We start from the raw sequence: 19,729 nt of genomic DNA, 5'->3' as shown, positions 1-19,729 counted from the left end.
CAGAGTCCCCCCACGTGTCCCCTGACACACTGTGGCCTTCCAGTACTCCGTGTGGCCCCGCACAACCCCCTCTACGTGTCACACAACCTCCCCTCATGTGTCCTCACCTCTCACTGCGGGCTTCAGACCCACATCCCCCACACCCCCGTGGTCCCACCTGTCTTACTGTTACCTTCACGAGTGTCCCCAAGCAGCCCTGTAACCCACTCCCGACACCAGGGCTTCCGTCGCTTGGACTGTTGCATGTTGCATGTGTCCCCCAAGTAGCCCGCGAGGGTCCCGGTGGCCGGCAGAGCGCTGTCCCCCGCAGCCCAGCGCGAGTGCGGGACCCCGCGGTCCGCCCGCCGTGTGCCGCCCCCCGCCCGCCGGTGCCCAATGGGCAGCAGCGGGGGCGGGCGCTGCCGTTCGAATAAGAGCGGCCGCGGCACGGGCCCCGGCAGCTTCCAGAGCACCGCCAATATTGCTGGAGCCCCCAGGGCATCGTCAGTACTGCTGGAGCCCCCAGGGCATCGTCAGTACTGCTGGAGCCTCCAGGGCATCGTCAGTACTGCTGGAGCCTCCAGAGCATCGTCCGTACTGCTGGAGCCCCGGCGACGCCGGAGACGGACCAAATTCGCAGCCACGGTCACGGTACGGGGAAAGCTGAGGTCAATCGCCGGGCGGGCCCCGGTGGTTGCTCGGCGGGGGTGAATTCAGGGCCGCAGAGCGAGGCTGTGCCAGAGGCGGGCAAAGCGCGGAACCCTCGGGCGAGCGGGGCACGTCTGTGGCACAGCCTCCGTCTCGGGCCAAGCTCGGCGGCGTCCCCGTCCCTAAAGGCATTCGGCGACCGCGTTCCTCGCAAGTTCCTCTGCTGCCCCCAGCGCCGGTTCCAAAGAGCCTTCTCCTTGTGCCCTTCCTGGGCCGTGCTCGGGGCAGCCCCATCCCGCGGCCCTGAGCCTCCGCAGGCAGCCCAGGCACTGCGGCGATGACTTCCGAGAGTCTCCGGAACAGCAGCGTCCCTTCCTCGCCCGACTCCTCCCTCGTCTAGCTGGTGGCCCGTGGGGTCCGGTTCCCGTCGAATCCGCGCCCGCGGGGGTGTGTGCGTGTCGGGGGGAGTTTTCCAGGGGTCAGCTGGGATGTGAGTCCGGCCAGGTTAGAGGGAGACGCAGCATCGGGGGCTATTCTCTTTCCCGAGCCGCGCTGGGGCCGGGAGCGGGTCAGAGCCGGCCGCAGCGGCACAGCTCTCCGCCGCTGGCCGGGGCAGGGTGGCGGCAGCGAGCGCGGCCGGGGTCGGGCGCTCCCCCTCCGCACGGCGCGGCGCCGGAGGTTTCGGTGCCGTGCGCCTTTAACGAGCGCGGCCCGGCGCGGTGACGTGGGGTGGCGCAGGGCCAGGAAGGGGAACCGCCGCCTGCCAGCCCCGCCGAGAGAAGCTCAACAACTTTTCTTTTGTGCGTGGCCGCTGGCTCCCCGGCCCTTCCTGGCCTGCCAGCGCTCATGGCGGATTAACCCCAGCGCGCCGACGACGGCCGCGCGGCCCCGGTAAGGCCCCAACAAAGACTTTCTGCCTCTTCCTCGTTTTGTTTTCCACGGGGCTGGGGGGGAGCGGGGCGGGGGCGGCGAAGCTCAGCTCGCCCAGCTCCGCCGCCTCGCCGCAGCGTGCGGCTCCCGGCCCGGCGCCTCGGAGCCCCGAGGTGCGGGTCCGGGGCCGGGTCGGGCTCGCCAACATCCGGGCGCTCGGGTCGGCGGCTGCTCTGCCCCGCCGCCCCGCGCCGGCTGCGGGCCCGTCCGTGCCGGGGGCTGCCGTGGGTCGCTCACTCTGCCCGGGTGCTCCCCGCAGCCGGACCCCCGGCCTGGGACGGCCCTCGGGCGCGTCCCCCGGCGCGCTGGCACGTCGGGAGCTCCGGAGCGCGGGCTTGCGTAACGCCGTGTTGTGACCGGAGCGGCGCGGGGGAAGGGGGGAAGGACAATGCCGCCGCCGCCGCCGCCGCCTCCGGGGCTCGTTCCCCGGTCCCCGCCGCCCCCCTGCAGCTGCTCTCCTCGGGGATGCGGCTGGGAGGCGCTCACGGCCGCTGGCGGGCTCCCCGACCGCTTCCCGCCTGCCATCGCCAATGGCGCGTCCTCACCGAGGGTCATGGCGTTGTCTCAGATGCTCAGGGTGGCCAGTGTCACCAGGGACAAGCCAGGCTGTGACCGCGGCAGGAGCGGGTAGCCCTGCCCGCTGTGCAGATCTCACACCAGGAACCAGTGTGTTTGCAGGCTGGTTCTGGTAAAACCCAGCTCGACGCTGGTGGGACACAGTTTTTTCCGAGGGTCTGCATCCAGTGCTGCTCGAGTGCTGTGCCCTGTGCCTTTGGGTAGATTTTTAGGGAGAAGTTTTGTCTGTGCCACCGAGGGGAGGGACAGTAGTTGTTGAGTGACCCAGCCATGACACAGGGAGCTGGATTTTAGCCAGATTGGAGGGAGGACCTGTCCTGCTGAGGATCCCATGCTTCCCAGCTGGACCGACAGCAGTGGGAGCTCTGTACTCCCTAAAGCCACCGTGGCTGGTTGGCTGTGCTGTGCTGAGCAGCTGCAGATCCCGAGCAGTGTTCAGGTGCAATACCGGGTGAGGAGCTCCCTCCTCATCTAGGCGACTTTTTGGCTCCCAGCAGTTCCCTCCCCTGGAAGACTACCAGGGTGGCACTGGGGGCAGCCAGCGTGGAGGCAAAGGTCGCTGTGAAGGGGACCTGGCAGTGATCCCAGATCCTGTCAGGGCAGCTCATCCCTGCTCCCACCCAATGCAGTGATGCCCAGAGAGCTCCCTGTACCTCAGCAGGTGGTTTTTTCCAGTAGTAGCTGTGGGAAGGGGAGCTGGCAGCGCTTCAATGGCTCAGCCACTGCCTTGCTGGGCAAGAAATGTTAGTGACACTTGGAGGTGAGAGGGAGGGAAGAAGGCACAGCAGGAGAATGAGGAGCCCGAGCAGCAGTTTTCCACTGACCCCATGTCAGGATCCTAATCTGTGGGAGTAGACCTGGCTGCTGCTCAGCATTGCTTCCCACTCTGTGCCTGTGGGGAAGCAGGAGGATGCTGGCTGCTCCTGCACAGCTGGGATGTCCCAGATGCAGGGACACATCCTCCCTTGGTGGGTACAAATGCCTGATGCTGTCTGAAAGTAATTTAGTAACATAATTACTCTACCTTTTTTATTCCCCTCCCCCCACCCCTCTGTTGGTGTTTTTAGGTCTGGACAGGGACCTGATAGGCTGGCCACAATGTCTCTTCACGGTGCAAGAGTTGCTGCTCTCCTTGCTTGGGTAAGTCCCCCCTCCCCTGCATGCTGCTGCCAGCCCTGGCAGCTTTGAGGCTCGATGCTGAGGCTTGTCACAGGAGGGATTGTGGCTGGGGCAGGTCCTAGGGTAGTCCAGTTCCTGCCATTCCTGGGCAGGTGGGTGTTTGCAGGAGAAGCCTTGCTCACCCTTCCTGTTGAGCAACCAGAAATGCTGGAATGGCTTGGTCTGGTCATGGAAACAGCCTGGGAGATGGAGCTGAGCCTGAAGCAGGTAGCAGCTGTACTGTAAAGGGGTTGTTGGATCTGTCTCACAAAGCACTGCTGTGTCCAAGTGAAAACTCACAGAATAGTTTGGGTTAGAAGAGGCTTTTAAGCTCATTTAACTGGAATGCTCTGCCATGGTCAGGGAGACCTCCCACTAGACCAGCTTGCTCCAAACAACATCCAACCGAGCCTTGAACACTTCCAGGGATAGGGCAGCCACGGCTTTTATGGACAACCCTTACATGGAAGAATTTCTTCCCAATATCCCATCTAACCCTGTCTCTGTTAGTGGGAAGCCATTCCCTCTTGTCCTGTCACTCCAGGCCTTTGTCCAAAGTCCCTCTCCAGCTCTTTTGAAGCCCCTTTAGGCACTGGCAGGAACTCTAAGGTCTCCCTGGAGCCTTCTCTTCTTCAGGCTGAGCACCCTCAGGTGTCTCAGCCTCTCCAGGGAAGAGGGGTCCAGCAGTGTGATAAATGGGACTTGTGCCAGACTCCCAGATGTGGGGCTGTGGGAATCATCTTCATCTGTTCCCTGAGAAGGGGTGGTTTAAAGGGGTAGATTTACTTTCACCCCCAGACCAGTCTTGCTGTCCCCTGCCAGGACTTGAGTGGCACTGCATAGTTTTGTCTTGGTTTCTGCCTTCTGACTGTCCCACCCCATTTCTAGGTGAACAGCACAAAGGTTTGTCCTGATCCTCTCAATGATCTGTCCCAGCTCCAGGACTGTAGCGTCTTCATCAGAATTATCCACAAAATGTGAGTATGGGGAGCTGTGTACACATTTCAAACCACACAGCTGGGTCTGCACTGTCCCTGGAGCCATGGCCTCAGCCCCCAGGAGCTAAGGGGCTCCTGTCTTGGGCAGGGTGGGAGTGGGGGTCTTGGGGTATTTATTCCTCCTTGGGATATGAGATGCTGGGATCTCCATCTCCTCTGTGCCATTGCTCTGCCTGCAGAGCTGTTGGGTCCCACAGAGCTGCCCAGGAACTGCTTTGGTCAGAGTTCCTGTAATTTGAGACTTGTTGTCACATCTGGCACTTAATATCTGGGTTTGCTCCTGGCATTGAAGAAAAGACCTGAGTGCTGCTGCCAGTAGCACAAGGGTTCCTGCAGCTACACAGGTGATTATTCATTTCTGTTGATGTCCCTCTGGTGAGGGAACAGCCCAGCAAGTTTTCCTGAGTGGCATCCTTGGGATCCTGAGGAAACCTTGTATCTGGAAAGCAGTGTAAAGAAGGACAGTTTCTGCCTCATGAAGTGCTTCTGTTACCAGGGGATGTCAGGCTGCTGCTGAGTAGAGTGTGGTCAGGATGGAGCCTGTGTGCTCTGTCCTGGGACCTGAGGTGGCTGGCGGGGGTGGGAGGAGTCCCTCCTTCAGGAATTGTGTTTGTTCCCTGGGATCAAGGGGCAACTAACATTTACAGGCCATTATGGGCATCAGAGGTGGGACGAAGCCTGGTGGTTAAGGAGCTGACAAAACACATTGAGAGGGTGTGAGGCTGCCATGCATTGCTTTCAAACCCTTCCGGAGGGAGGCTCACTGGGAGCCTGTCAGCTATAATTACCTCCTGTGCAGGGCAAGGAGAGCCTGCCTGGAGCAGGGATCTGCCTGCAGTGGGTGGGGAGGAAGGAGCTGCACCGCAGATATATTTAGTCAGACCTGGTTAATCTCCTGGGTCTGTGCTCCAGCTCGGATCAGTGGGATCCTGGTGGCGTGTGCTCTCTAAAGAGGCCTGGCCATGGCTTGATGCAGTGGAGTGGCAGCAGGGCAGCTGCCACAGCAGCTGGCTGATCTGAGGAGCTCCCGTGGCATGAGGGGAAGTCTGTGAGGAGGAGCAAATCCTCGTGGCAGCCCCTGTCCCAGGCCAGGTTCCTGGTTTTGGCACTTTGGGAGTAAGTGACAGTACTGAAGCAGTGCTGGTCAAGCATGATTGGTGTGGGTTTTGGGCATGCCATTTCTGAGCTGCACTTGGGTTCAATGACCCTTGTGGGTCCTTTCCAACTCAGGATATTCCATGAACTGGTGGCTGCTCAGGAGGAGTGTAGTCACAAATAAGAGCAAGAGGAAGCTTCTGCCTCCCCAAAATCCAGCAAGAAAAGCCCCAGGGTCCACGCATGGACTGCCCCTGTGGTACTTCCCGGCCAGAGGGGCCACCACAAGCTCCCTGTGCTATGCTGGATGGGCTGGCAGGCAGAATAGGAAGCAGTGCAGGGGGGTGTTGGCTGTCCAGCTCCAGCTGCTCTCCCAGCAGGGAGATGCCAGGGTATTCCTGTTGGTCCTGGCTCTGCTGGCCCTGGTGTGGGGATAGAAGGCAGAGCAGTGCCCCAGAGCCAGCCCCTGGCTCAGCAAACCCTGCTGCACAAAACTCAGTGTTGGTCTAATCCCTCCAGAAGGAGTTAATGCAAACCTTGCACTCTTCCAGCCACAGGAGCAAGGAGGGGGAGTCTGTGCTGGAGCAGCCGCTGCCAGAGAGGATCTCCTTCATCCATGGTTTCCTAAAGAGTAAGACCCTCAACTGGTGCTGGGGAAAGTGACTGCCCCTGCTCGGTGCCCCTGACCTCTGAGGGAGTATGGTCTGCTGTCTGCAGCTTCCCCCTTCACAAAGTGACCCCCTCACCCCACATCAACAGCTTTGCGAGGTGCCAGCAGCTTTCCTGCAGCAGCCTGTGGAAGGGGAAACTTCCAGATGGAAATCCTTGTCAGAGCCTGGGTTCAGAGCAAAGGAGGTCCTGGGTGTGAAGGGCAGGGTGCCAGTGGCTGCTCTGGTGATGCTGCCTTGGAGCAGTTTTGCTAGTTGGGTACCTGAAGTCAAGCTCTTCAAATCCCAGTTGAAAACCTTTACCCAAGCAGAAATCCTGGGAGGGGAAATGGGAAGTATCTCATACTCTTTTCTCAGCCTTTCCTTGTGGGAAGACACCACATCCCTACTCATATCCCACCCAGAGATGGAGCTCTTTGTGCTGATGTTGAAGGGGAGATGCCAAGGTGGGGAGGCTGGGATTTAGGGTGGAATTCCAGGGAGGGGAATCAAAGTCGGTCAGAGTTAATGGCCAAGGCTGACCACTGGGATAACAGCTCTGGAGCCCATCCTGCCTCCTGTCCCTTCTCCTTGGGGATGCATTACAAGTGCCCTCCTGGCCATGACTGTCACCTCAGGGGAGGCAGTGTGCCCAGTGGCTCCTGTATGACTGAATTCTGCTTCACGTACAGAGCACTGCCGGCACAAATTGGCTGCAGAAAACCTTGTCTCTGCACAGAAACTCCTGGATGGAGAGGAGCTGGAGCTGGCCAAGGTAACTGTGTGGCATGTTTTAGTCCCTGATGGTACCAATGTGCTTGTGACTTGCCTGGGGTTAGTCATGCTTTTCCTGCCTTGCCCAGGTGGCCGTGCTGCTCCTGTATCACACCTCCATGAGTTCCAAGAACTCTGGGGACTGGAATGAATTTGACTACAAGACCCAGGTAATCCCTTTGGGCTTCCTCCTCTGGATCTGGGGTGCAGAGGAAACAGCAGTTCCTTTGGGGGAAGGTGCTCTGAGACTTGCCCTCCTGGGTCTTGTTGAAAGATGGTGTGCAGTGGGCACTGTGGTGCTCACTGGTGGTTTGGGCTATCAAAAGCATGTGTGGGCAAGTGTGGGCAGCAGCACAGGCAGGCAGGTAGCTGCTCACCGCCCCACGCCTGCTGTGGTGCTGCCTGTGACCTGCAGCAGAGCCCCTAACTCTGCAGTTCCTCCAACACAGGTTGAACTGGCATCAATCGTCAAATTTGTGCTGGATAATGAGGAGTGCCTAAATGAGAACCTGGAGCCATTTCTGCAGAGGAAAGGTAAGTGCTGGGCCCTGGCTTTTCTTCCTATTGGTGCTGCTGTAGCTGCCCAGCTGTAAAGGCAGCTGTACAGACGCGCTCAGCTACAAAACAGTCCCCTGTAAACTCCAAGAATATGGCTACCTTAGACCTGCTGGCTCTTCCTACTCAGCAGTACCTCAGCCTTTCCGTGGAGGAAAGGAGCAGGTGGGGTGCTGACAGTCTTGTGGGAGCAGAGTTGATGGGAGAGGCCTGTGTAGCAGGAGGGATGGGGATGTAGGGCAGGTTTATGGCTTTCTCCATTGGCTCCCTCAGCTCTATCCCTACTGGAATTTGTGGTTCTCGTGCCCCTGAGATTTCAGCTGCTCAGCCTTTTAGATATTAAAGATCACAGCCTTCATCTCCCTTTTTATTTTCAGCAGAGCTGTCCTTGTCCAGTGTGTTCAGCAGCAGCAGCTCTGAGGAACATTCCCCAGTGTACTCTCTCCCGCACAAGCGAGAGGTGCGTTTCCTGGAGCTGCAGAGGATCGCCTCCTTCCCCAGCACCAAGTATGTGCCCTGCCTCCGGCCTGCCACGGGAAATGAGGGAAGGGAGGAGTGGGTAGGGTGGCTTTTGGGAGCTGCAGATGGAGCCAGGCTGCACACTGACTCCCCGGAATGCCTTGTTGCTGTCCTGCTGCACATTGCTTGGGCGTGATGTGGGGATGGATGATGGAGGTGAGCTTGGGCTCTAGCTCCTTTTAGAATTATGGAGTCATTCAGGTTGGAAAAGCCCTCTGAGACCATCGAGTCCAACTGTGCCCTTGGTACTGCCAAGGCCACCAGTAAACCATGTCTCCAAGTGGAGGCATTTTTCCATATTTGCCCCTGGAGGCCTCCAACGAAAGACCAGCTTTTATATTACCTCCTTTATTGAAATTGTTTTGTATGTGTGTTGTTTTGTCCTAGATTTTTAAGGCAGCAGTTCCTTGGGGATCCAGGCAGGAGAACCTGCCCCAGAGATGGGGGTAGCAGAGTGAGTCTGGTTGCGTGGGGCCTGTGCTGGCTCAGGATAATCCAGATTGTGTGTGTCTCCTTGCAGCCTGCCCAGCATTCCATCTTCACCCATGGGGGACATCATGCAGACCCCCCAGTTTCAGCTGCGGCGGCTGAAGGAGCAGCTGGCTTTTGAGAGAAAGAAACAGGAAGAGCTGGAGGTGGAGGTGGCGGAGAATCACAGGCTCATCATGGAGAAGGGTCAGTCCAGGATGTCCTGGGGTGCAGGGAGGGGTCTGTGGGGCAGAGATTTCCTCTTGTTTCTCTGACTTTTCTGTTGTGACCCCATCACAGCTTGGCTCATGCATGGTCCATCCTGCCATGCCACAAGTGAGACTCCAGGTTCCTTCTTCCATCTTGTATTCCCTTATATATGCTGGGCAACAAAAGCCATGACTGAAGCAACAGCTCTGCTGAGCAGCAGCACTTGTAGCCTGGCTCTCTGATCTCCTGCTGCAGAGGGTTTCCGTGCAGAAATGCTGTTGTGGGGCTTCAGGTGACATGAAAAGTTGGTAACGGGCCCTTTCTTGCCCCCTTCCCCAGATGCTCAGATCACTACAATGCAGCAGCGGATTGATCACTTGGTAAAACTCAATGAGAAGCAAGCAGAAGACCAACTGGAGCCCAAAGAAATGGAGGAGTTGAGGGAGAAGAATGAGAGGTAACTCTTCAAGAACATCCACTCCTTCCTCCTAGGTGGGACCTCGTCACTCCCACATCCCCAGGTTCTATGTTGTCTGTCTCTTCCCTAGCAGTGCATGAAACAGGGGAGAAAGTAAACCTCGTTCTTGTTCCTCTGCTGCTGGGGAGAAGACAGCAGACACAGAATCAAAAAGGGGCCTAGGTTGGAATGTGCCTGCCATGGGCAGGGACACCTTCCACTAGACCAGTTTGCTCCAAGCCCCATCCTACCTGGCCTTGAATACTTCCAGGGATGGGACAGCCACAGCTTCTGTAGACAACCTGTGCCAGGGCCTCACCACCCTCTCAAGGAAGAATTTCTGCCCAATAGCTGATCTAACCCTGTCCTCTGTCAGTGGGAGATCATTCACTATTGTCCTGTCGCTCCAGATTCTTGTCCAAAGTCCTTCTCCGGCTGTCTTGGAGCCCCTTTAGGTGCTGGAAAGTGCTCTGAGGTGTCCCTGGAGCCTTCTCAAGTCCAGGCTGAACACCCCCAGGTCTCCCAGTCTGTCTCCAGAGCAGAGGGGCTCCAGCAGGCCTTGGAGAATCTCCTCTGGACTTGCCCCAGCGGCTCCACATCCTTGTGATACTGGGGACCCCAGAGCGGGAGGCTGCTCTGCAGGTGGGGTCCCACCAGAGAGGAGTAGAATCCCCTCCTCCCTTGTTGCCCACACTGTGGGATCAGCCCATGACACAGCTGTGCTACCATCACACTGCCTCCCCTCAGGGCAGTTATGCTCTGCAGCCCATTTTTATTGCAGTGGACATGGATCCAGTCCCAAACCATGCAGCCTGTTCTAACAACTCTTAACCCAAACTCTGCAAGGGAGCAGCTATTCCTGTTATGTGAAAAAAGTGTGCTGCCCTTATGGGTCTCACCTGCCCTGGAAAAGGTGAAGCTTTCAGGATGATCCCACTGGAAATAGGCTGGGCCTATTTCCTAGGCCTTCAGTTTGATCCCATGTACTGGACTTCATCACACACTTGAAATCACTTGTCAAACTTCATCCTGGCCTTGTGCCATTGTTTACTCAGGAAGTCTGCTCAACCTCCACTGAAAGTGCCATGTCTTTTTTTGTCCTTTCCTCACTTACTTCCCTTTGCAGGGGAGTGGCTGGAGTCCCACAGTGGCCTCTGCTCTGAGTTTGGAGCAGTATGGCTTCTGCAAAGCACAAACATTGCTTATCTCTAGTCTGCTTTGCCACCTGTTGGGACCCAGTTTTAGAGCTTGGGTTGATGGAAGAGTCACAGCAAAGCATGGAACCCCTTGGTACCTTTAGTTTCTGTGGCAATATCCAGCAGCAACAATCCCTGATGATATCCTTGCCTGCTGCCAGCACGCACCACCTCCTTAACCACCTCCTTTCCTGCAGCCTGGTGGGGCGCCTGCATGAGGCCTTCAGGCAGTGCCACAACCTAAAGACTGAAAAATCCCAGATGGACCGAAAAATCAACCAGCTCTCGGAGGAGAATGGGGATCTTTCCTTCAAGGTATGGGGTGCAGTGTCCTTTCCATGTCCCCACAGCCCAGTTAGTTGTGATGAAACCCATGGGGGTGGATTTGATGGCAGTGCCAGATGCTGGGATGTTTATGGTTCTGCTAATGTGATCTTTGATCCAGTGACCAAGCCTGCTTTAGGCTCTGGATCCTGATCCAAATAGGAACTCTGGTGGGGGAATTGGGGCTGAGTGGAGCTGCCTGCATGTGGTGAACACCCAGAACCCAGGATGCTCGTATGTGCTGCAGCTCTTGGGAATGGGGAGTAGGCAGAGCCCTGAACAGCAAAGGCACACTCTGCCTCTCTTCTGGACTCGGTGGATTTTCACTTGGCAGCTGCGGGAGATCGCCAGCAATATGGTCCAACTACAACGAGCCCTGAATGAGCTCTTGGAGGAACACACCACTGCCATGGGACAGTCGCAGGAAAAGCAGCAACAGCTGGAGAAGGAGCTGCAGGCAGCCCTGCAGGACAAGGTCAGGGGGCCTGGGGAGTGGTGGGTGCATCCCCTGTAGCTCCCCCATAGCCCCCCCACCAGCTGGGGGACATGCCAACTGCAAGCAGGGTGCAGCAGCCAGGAGCCTCCTGCCCATTTGTGCAGCACACAGGGAGAAGCTGTGTAACTGTTAGCTCCTGTGGGAAGCCTCTCCCTGGTGGGACTGGCTGCTGTCGTTGCAGTGGGGAGAGACAAAGCATGGTGTCAGTACTGGGTGGGTGACTGTGCCTCTCCTTGGTTAGCTGGCTCTTCTGTCTTGCACCATGCTCAGTGCCATTTCTGTCCCCAGAAATACTCAGAAGAGAAAATCGAGATTCTACAGGGGAAGATTTCTGTGCTGGAGGACCAGTTGGCCAAGCTGGAGGAGTGCAGCACCCAGCAGAAGGGAGAAGTCATGGGGGACATTTTGAAGGTACATTTGGGCTCCTGCAGCAAGGGCTTTGAATGGTAAACTACTCCAGTTGGAGAGAGCAGCAGGTGCCAGGAGATGCATGGCAAAGCCATATAGGGCAGAGCCGCTCTCTGCTGCTGGATAAGGGGATGTGGGGCTGAGCTCTCTGGGAGAGTTCCTTTTGGGCTGAATTTGCAAATACTGCTGCCAGGGAGCTGGCAAGGGGTTGATGACACACCAGTGTTTTGGGTACTGCTGAGCAGCACTATCTCTCTGTCTCAGTCAGACCCAATACAGTCTCCCTGCTTTTCTCTTTGCCAGCTGGAGGAGCTGAAGAAGGAAGTGTCCAGCCTCACGGCCAAAGGACTGCAGCTGGAGGAGCAGAATAAGCAACTGGACAGCCTTGTCACCAGCCTCCAGAGCTCCCTCTCTGAGAGCCACCAGGCCCGAGAGAAACTCAAGCAAGACCTGCAGGCACAGGCTGCGGAGAGCCAGGCTGAACAGCTGGCTGCCCTCAGTGTCCAGCATGAGCAGACCCTGCGGGAAAGGGACTCTGTCGTGCAGCAGCTCCAGCAGGCCAACGCATCCCTGAGCAGCCAGCTACAGGCCATGGATGAGGAGAAGACAGCACTGAGCCACAAGGTCGGTGAACTGGAAGCCCAGATCCTGGAGCTGGATGCCCAGAGACAGCAGGGAGTGGCAGCAGAGGCCCTGAAAGCACAGCTGCAGGAGCTGGAGGGCAGGCTAAAGGAGAGCCAGCAGAGGCTGGCTGAGAAGGAGAAGCTGGCCCGGGAGAACAGCCGCCTGCAGGAGCAGCTGCTGTTCCTGGAGGAATCCCTGCGGAACACTGAGGGAATATTGGAGGACGAGAAGAGAAGAGCAACTGAGTGCCTGGAGGGCAACCTTGCCAGGATTGCTGAGCTGGAGGCAGAGAGACAGCAGCTGGTTCAGGGCAGGGAGCAAGCTCTGCGGGAGCAGGGTGAGGAGCTGGCCGCACGCCAGGTGATAGAGGAGAGCCAGGAGCAGTCCATGGGAGCCTCTTCTGCTGCCCAAGGGGAGGACAAAGAGTACAGGCAGCTGAAGGAGGAAATACAGGTGCTGAGCCAGGAGCACAGCCGGACTTGTCAGCAGCTGCAGGCTGAGCAGGAGAAGGTGGCTGCGCTGGAGGCCCAGGCAGAGCGGCTGGCTGGCCTCCAGGCTGACTTGTCCAGGACTCAGTCATGGGCAAAGGAGAAGGAGAACGAGGAGAAGAAGCTGAGGGCCGAGATTTCATCGCTGCAGGAGAAGATGGCTGTGGCAGCGCAAACAGCAGCCCAGCGTGTGGCCAAGCTGGAGGCGGATGCCCAGAGAGCTGCTGAGGCACTGGAGGGAGTCTCCCAGCAGCTGTCCCAGGAGAAGCTCAAATCCAAGGAGTTGGAAGGCACCATGGATAAACTGCGGATTGCAGAGAAGGAGCTGGTGTCCCTCCGCTCTGCCGTGCAGGAGAAGGAGAGCTGGAAGGAACAAGTGTCCCAGTGTGTCCAGGAGATGGAGAGGAAGAACAGCCTGATCAGCAGCCTGGAGCATGAGGTCTCCATCCTCCATCACCAGGTGGAGGAAGGGGAAGGGGAGAGCAAGGAGCTAAAACGCCTCATCCTGGCTGAGTCAGAGAAGAGCAAGAAGCTGGAGGAGAGGCTGCGGGTGCTGCAGACAGAGATGGCCACCGCAGCCTCCCGTGCAGCTGAGAGGTGCTCATTGATGAAGGTAGAGGTGCAGCGGTGCCAGGAAGAGATTGAGAAACAGCAGATGACCATTGAGGCCCTGAAAAGGGACCGCCATTGCCAGAGTAAGCGGGAAGATGAGCTGCGGCAGGAGGCAAAAGTCTGCCAGGACAAGTGCCTACAGAAGGAGCAGCTCCTGGCTGCTTTGCAGCAGGAGCTCGACAGCGCTCGGGCCGAGCATGCCTCCCTGGAAAGCCAGCACCACCAGGACCTGGAGCAGAGAGCAAAAGCTGTGTCCACGCTGCAAGCTGAGCTAGCGCAGGCCAAGCTGAAGGTGGCTGAGGTGCCGTCACTGCGGGAGCAGTTGGCGGAAAAGGAGCGGGCCGTGCAGCGGCTGCAGGCTGACGCAGCAGAGGCAGGGGCACAGCTGGCAGGGCTGCAACAGGCCAACGCTCGGCTAGCCGAGGAACTCAGGAAGAGCCACAGCCAAGGGCAGCGGCAGCTCGAGGTGGAACTGGGCCAGGCCAGGGAGCGGCACCTGCAGGAGCTGGAGCAGCTGCGGGCAGCATCGGAGAAGCTGGTGGCCAGCAGCAGGCAGGAGGCTAAGGAGGCAGCACAGAAGCTGGAGGACCTGAGTAAGGAATATGAGAGCAGCAAAGCAGCAGCCTCAGAAGAGAGGAAGAAACTCCTGGAAGAGAAGCAGAGACTGACAACTCAGGTAGGGGTTCCACTCCCAGCAGGAGGGATGTGGATGGGGGACCCCTCCCAGAAAAGGGGTGTGTTCAGCTTTCTGTACACCCCTAAACCCACGTCCTGCTCAGCACAAGGACTAGGGGTGTGGGACACATTTCTAGGTGTAAAAGGGACTGTCACATTGACATGCTGCTGGAGTGTTTCCTGAAAAGGGCAGCAATGCTGGGGGATGATCTGGAGCACCAGTCTGATGAGCAGCAGCTAAGGGAGTTGGGGGGCGGGGCTAAGCCTGGAGAAAAGGAGGCTAGGGGTAAACAGTCTCTCCCCTGAAAGGGTGAAACAGCTCCCTGAAAAGAGGGTGCAGCCAGATGGGGGTCTCCCAGGTAACTTGTTCTCCCAGTTAGCAAGTGGCATGACAATAGGAAATAGTTTCAAATTGTGCCTGGGGAGGCTTAGGTTGGATATTAGGAAAATATCCCTTCCCTGAAAGGGTTGTCCAGCCAAGTCACAGTCTGCCCAAGGCAGTGGTAGAGTCCTTATCCCTGGAGGGATTTAACAGACATGTGGACATGGATTAGTGGTAGTCTTGGCAATGCACTCAATCTCAGAGGGCTTTTCCAACACAAATGACTCCATGATTCTATGAAAAACAGCCTATGCCTCACCTCTGCCTTTTGTGCTTGCAGGTGGAGCAGTTGGAGATAATCCAGAAGGACCAAACTAAGCAGGTAACACACACCAAGATCTGGCTGATCAGTGACAGTGCACAGCCCTCCTTGTTTGTGACTTCTTGCTGAAGCCACCCTCTCCTCTTGTGAACTGTTCACAGTATGGACCCAGCCATGGAGCACATGGCTCCAAGTCTCTGGGCACCTTCACCTCCAGTGGGTAGCAATTAGGGTCCCATCCTGCTACCTGCTCCTTTACATTGATGCCTGCAACTTGGCATGGCAGCACATGCAGCAAGTGGCTGCCAGGAGCATCCAGGGCTCCTCAGTGTAGGACTGTCAGTGCTGTGATGGCTTCTCCCCCCACCTTTAACCAAGACACAACTCTTGGTACAACTGGTAGGAACAGCTGCACTCAGTATGGTCCAGATGTGGCTAGAGCAGCATTGATCTCGGATGTGATAGGAGTTAGCACTTGGGAAACAATGCTGGGAAAGCCACATTTCCCTGTCCAGTCCCAGTCAGAGCAGCCCAGGACTCTGCAGAGGCCTTGTGGCTTTGACCAGGGGGCTGGGGGCTCCTCAAGCATCCCCTGGAGCAGGGAGACCATGGCCAGGCCAGAAGTTGCAGCAGCCAGCTACCTGTGTCAAGAGTGCTGGATTACTTCTGGGACTCCAGGTTGCAAGCTCTGGGGCACTGGGAACTTAACACAGGCTTTGCTTCCAGCACATGGCTGCTCCTTATGCTTGTGTAGTTCCAACCAGTCTTGCTGTAAGGATTAACATGGGGTGACTGTCACCTTGCCATGTCCTGGGATCTTCCTTGGTGGTGGGTGGTGCTGCATGGTTGCCCTGTGGCAGGAAATTTCTTCATTGTGCCTTAGAGCTGGCTAGAGAGGAGGGGCTGTGCTTGCCCACAGGAAGATTTTAGTTTTGTGCCTGGTGCAGATCTCACCAAGCCATGTTCTTTCTTCCAGGTGGAGGAGCTGAATAAAAAGCTGACTCAGCATGAGAAGGCCACCAGAACCCAGCAGCAGAGAGTTAAAGTAAAGAGGGACTAAAAACCTGGGGGCTGACCCCTGCAGCTGTTGGTGCTGCTAGGGGGCTCACCTGGGTTGCCTCTAAGCCAGTCTCTTCCCTACCCACAGGCACTTGAAGGGGAGCTGCAGGCAGCAGTCACCAGCCATCAGGAGAAGGTGGCAGAGCTGCAGGTGCAGCTCACCCAGAAGGAGCAGGCAGCTGAGCACTACAAAGGGCAGGTATGCTGGGAGCTAGTATGGCCCTGCTGTCCTTGACACTGCTGAGAAGGTGGACATGATCCTTCTGCTTTATATCCTAGATGGAGAAGGCAAAAAGTCATTATGATGCCAAGAAGCAGCAGAACCAGGAGCTATCAGAGAAGCTGAAGGCCATGGAGCACCTGCAGAAAGAGAACACAGAGCTTCAGAGCAAATCGGAGAGGCTGGCCAAGGAGCTACAGCAGAACATCCTGCAGGCCAAGGAGTCTGAGATGAGCTGCAAGAATCTTACCAGTCAGATCCACAGCCTGGAAGCTCAGGTAAGTATAGCATAGATGAGCTTCAACCTCCTTGTCTTTGTTTTCATCACCACCTCACTTGGAGGACAGATCCATGCATTCCTCCCTGCTTCCCGTTCCAGGTGGAGGTTGCCAAACGACAGGTGCAGGAACTCAGCAAGATGACTGCCACAGTAAAGGGACAGGAGACTTCCTGCCAGAGTGTGGCTGACCAGAGCACTGACAGCCTTGATGAGACAGAGCTGCTCAGCTCTCCCAGGTACCAGATCAATCTGCTTCCAGCACCCCAAAAATCCACTGTTCCTGCTGGCCTGGTAAGCCTGCTGGTGCTACCCTCATCCTCTGTCTCTGCAGGAAGGCTACCAGCTCTCAGTTGGGAGTCTCAGTGTTGCCATCAGACAGTGAAGACTCACTGCTGTCTCAGCAGCTGCCCCAGAGACTGGAGAGTCTCTGCTTTACTCCCATCCTCTCTGAGACGCGCGCCAACTTCCCGGGTGACTTCTCGCTCGACTCGGGGCGCAAGACCCGCTCCGCCCACCGCCGCACGACCATCAACATCACCATGACAGATGTGAGCAGGGGGCCCTGCTGGGGAATGCAGGGATCAGGAGCAGCACTGTAGAGGGACCCAGCATGCTGGGAATTGAAAAGCTGAACATGTCAATATGCACTGGCAGCCTAAAGTCCAGCCATGTCCTCGGCTGATCCCCAGCACCGTAGGAAGCAGTGCAATGTGGGGATTCTGCCCCTCTGCTCCACTCTGGTGAGATGCCACCTGCAGAGCTGCTTCCAGCTCTGGGACCTGCAACATCAGAATGACATGGAGTTGCTGGAGTGAGGACAGAGGAGGTCACAGAAGCTCTCCCTAGGGCTGAAGTCCCTCTGCTCTGGAGAGAGACAGAGAGTGGGGGGGTGTTCAGCCTGGAGAAGAAGGTTCCAGAGAGACCTTAGAGCATCTGCCAGTGTCTAAAGAGGCTCCAAGAGACCTGGAGAGGGACTTTGGACAGGGGCTTGGAGTGACAGGACAAGGGGGAGTGGCTTCCCATGTACAGAGGGCAGGGTTAAATGAGATATTGGGAAGAAATTCTTCCCTGTGAGGGTGGCAAGTGCTTTGGCACAGGTTGCCCAGAGAAGCTGTGACTGCCTTATACCTGGAAGTGTTCAAGGCCAGTTTGGATGCAGCTTAGAGCAACTTGGTGTCCCCAGACAAGGGAAGCGGGAATGGAAGGAGATGAGCTTTAAGTTCCATTCAACCAAAACCCATCTGTGGATTTTTCTCTCCCAGAAACAGGCAAAGTCTGACGAACTGGTCTGCATCAAGAACATCCCATTGGCTCAGTCCACAAAAACGTCTTCCCCTGCTAAGGGCCGTCTCCGCTCAGGTGTCTCCACTCGTTCCCTCACCAGCCTCCCCTCCCAGGAAACTCTTGCAAAGCTGGAAGCCTCTTCCCCAGAGAAGACCCCTGGCAAGTCAGCACTGTTGGGCCTCCCTGGGTACCGGCCAGTCACCCGTAGCTCCCTGCGCTTGCAGCAGACCAGCAGCTCCAGCCTCGGTGTGTGTGGGCAGGGTAGGCACTGCTGGTTGCGTGGTTCTGCCCTGGCTTGGGGGAGTCAGGTCTTACATGGAACCCCCTCTCATCCTTCCTTGCTTTGGATTTAGGCCGGAGCACCATGAAGCTGGGCACGTGCCAGGATGAGCCGGAGCAGCTGGACGACTGGAACCGCATTGCAGAGCTGCAGCGGCGGAACCAGGCCCGCCCCCCTCACCTGAAGACCAGCTACCCCCTAGAGAGCATGGTAAGGGGCGAGAGGGAGAGGTTAGGCAGCCCTTTGTCCATAACTGGGGTTTGGGAGGGCGTCTGGGAACGGACAGTGCCCCTCGGCAAACATCCCCACATCTCCTCCCCAGCCCTCCACTTCCTTGGGAGCCATCACAGATGAGGATGTGAAGATGGGGGACCCAGAAGAGACGCTGCGACGTGGCAGCATGCAGGCCTCCCAGATCATCGCCACCAGCAGCCAGGCCAGCAGCATCACTACCCGGCAGCAGAGGAAGCGCCTCTCGGAGGAGACCCACCAGGGCCCTGACACCCCCCCGGTGAGCTCAGCCCAGTTCCCCATCACAGCACCCTGCTGGGAACAAGAGGCATTCCAGGTTTTGAGGGAGCTTCTGTGGCCCTGTGGGTAACATCCCCATTCGCCACATGTTCCCACTGTTCCCAGCATCCAGTGCTATACCTAGTACTGGTGGTGCTCCCAGTGCTGGCAGGGAGGCCATTCCAGAGGCGAAGGGCTGAGCCTTCTGCCTTCCCTGGGCACTGCTACCCTCAATTACATCCCCTCCCTGTGCCCCCTCAGTGCCCTCATTGCTGCCAGCCCCACAGCAGGCTGAGCCCTAGATGGCAGTACTAGCTGGTCCCCTGTTTTCCAGTCAAAGAAGCCAACCAGCTGCTTCCCACGGCCACAGACCACCCAGGACCGCAGTGAGCAGAGTGGTTCCCAGGTCAGTCAACACAGCGAGCAGCCTGCCCCAGCCACACAAGTAAGCTTCAGAGGGAAAAAGAGGGATCAGGAGGGATCCCTCTGTCTTGTCCCACCCTGAGCTAATGGTCCTGTCCCTCTCTTGCAGGCGCAGAGGCACCAGTCGATGGCGTTCAGCATCCTCAACACCCCCAGGGAGCTGGGGAGGCGCCTGCTGCGCCGGGCAGTCGCCCAGAGGAGCACTCCCACATCCTCCAGCGGCACGCGCCGTTCATCCCGCATCGCCACCGCCAAGTCCCCAAAGGGCAGGGTAGGTACTGCCTGACCCCCAGGGCACACTTCTGGGCTTATGCTCACCCCAGTGCCCCCAGGCCCTGCCTTGGGTTCATACAGGCCGTGGGGGAAAGGGGGACAGTCCCTGCTGTCTCTGGGGTGCTACGGCAACGGCAGGTCCCTGCATGAGGCTCGGCCATGTTCGTGGTCCCTAACCTCCCGTCTTCGCTCTGTCCTTTCCAGGTCAGTCGCCAGTTGCGCAAGGACAAGCGATCCTGATCCAGAATCCAGTCCCTGCAGTGCTGGTTCTGCCCTGGCCCCCCACCTGCACTCCCTCACCTCCTCCTGTCCCCCCAGGGCCCAGGAGCACTGAGGGTGAACAGGTGGGGCCACCCACAGACTGCCTTGCATATCCCACTGACAACTGTGGGCGTGCCCTGGGCATGGCAAGGCCCCCTTGCCCTTCCTGTACCCACTGTCACCCTAAACCCTTCTGGGACCGAAGGCAAGGGGCTGCACAGAGGTTGAGGGCTAGAAACACACAGGGGTGCAGGGGCTGGCACCAGGCTGCAGCTGGAGGGACTGAGCTCTCCCCAGGGATATCCTGCAGCCCCAGTTACAGGGACAGAGGTGAAACTTAGCATGCCTAGGGCCACAACCCTTGCTCCCTGTGTGTGGGACCCCCCCGCCCCCACCTGCCCAGTCCTGTTTCTACTTGTAAATAAAGTGTATTTTTCACCTGATCTGAGGGGTCTTGGCTTCCTTCTCCTACAGTTCCATGCACTGGAACCCTTATCAGGGCTTGAGGGGAGGAAAAGCATGACCTCCTTCCCTGCCCTATCACTGAACTATGCAGGGTGTCCTGAGGCAGGATGCTCACCCAGGGAACTTGCTGTACTACCAAGCAGTCATAGTGCAGATTTCTGTCTTCTTTTTCTCCTTTAACTTACTCTTTTCC

General features: G+C 57.6%; 1 protein-coding gene and 2 long non-coding RNA genes across 7 annotated transcripts in view; 1 reads left to right on the top strand and 2 right to left on the bottom strand.

Annotated features, from left to right (window-relative positions):
- The first annotated feature begins 437 nt into the window (after nt 1-437).
- NUMA1 (nuclear mitotic apparatus protein 1) lies at nt 438-19,514 on the top strand. Of its 5 annotated transcripts, none has more exons than XM_021535357.3 (26): nt 438-630; nt 3,201-3,273; nt 4,180-4,268; nt 5,936-6,015; nt 6,724-6,806; nt 6,895-6,975; nt 7,255-7,339; nt 7,738-7,867; nt 8,400-8,554; nt 8,897-9,014; nt 10,408-10,525; nt 10,869-11,009; nt 11,319-11,441; nt 11,742-13,838; nt 14,500-14,541; nt 15,458-15,526; nt 15,629-15,739; nt 15,820-16,038; nt 16,140-16,276; nt 16,372-16,588; nt 17,303-17,585; nt 17,678-17,814; nt 17,927-18,115; nt 18,449-18,559; nt 18,647-18,808; nt 19,015-19,514. In XM_021535357.3, the coding sequence occupies exons 2-26, from the start codon at nt 3,232-3,234 to the stop codon at nt 19,048-19,050; spliced, it is 5,055 nt and encodes a 1,684-aa protein (XP_021391032.2). In that variant the 5' UTR covers nt 438-630; nt 3,201-3,231; the 3' UTR covers nt 19,051-19,514. The 5 variants fall into 5 exon arrangements, with proteins under 5 accessions (XP_021391032.2, XP_077647061.1, XP_021391033.2 ...); XM_077790935.1 differs by lacking the exon at nt 438-630 and adding an exon at nt 1,347-1,518 and having other exon boundaries at nt 7,741-7,867; nt 17,303-17,570; XM_021535358.2 differs by lacking the exon at nt 438-630 and adding an exon at nt 1,347-1,518 and having other exon boundaries at nt 7,741-7,867.
- Nucleotides 8,212-9,416, bottom strand: LOC144248936 (uncharacterized). The gene is made up of 2 exons (XR_013342121.1): nt 9,266-9,416; nt 8,212-9,152 (listed from the first exon to the last, which is right to left on the bottom strand). It is a non-coding gene; the product is annotated as an uncharacterized LOC144248936 (long non-coding RNA).
- LOC110473097 (uncharacterized) overlaps nt 15,807-19,729 on the bottom strand; it is a 5,572-nt gene continuing 1,649 nt past the window's right edge. The window contains exon 3 of the long non-coding RNA XR_002465817.3: nt 15,807-15,900. This is a non-coding gene — a long non-coding RNA (uncharacterized LOC110473097). The remainder of the gene's footprint in view (nt 15,901-19,729) is intronic.

The sequence above is a fragment of the Lonchura striata genome, chromosome 2, assembly GCF_046129695.1.
Source record: "Lonchura striata isolate bLonStr1 chromosome 2, bLonStr1.mat, whole genome shotgun sequence".
Lineage (NCBI taxonomy): Eukaryota > Metazoa > Chordata > Aves > Passeriformes > Estrildidae > Lonchura > Lonchura striata.
This window is presented reverse-complemented; position numbering and strand designations above follow the sequence as displayed.

Bases quoted from the DNA above. Each gene is read 5' to 3' on its own strand.
- NUMA1 (XM_021535357.3), top strand. From the start codon at position 3,232: ATGTCTCTTCACGGTGCAAGAGTTGCTGCTCTCCTTGCTTGG. The intron at 16,589-17,302 runs GTGAGCAGGGGG...TTTCTCTCCCAG, and splicing joins TCAACATCACCATGACAGAT to AAACAGGCAAAGTCTGACGA. The intron at 18,116-18,448 runs GTGAGCTCAGCC...CCTGTTTTCCAG, and splicing joins AGGGCCCTGACACCCCCCCG to TCAAAGAAGCCAACCAGCTG.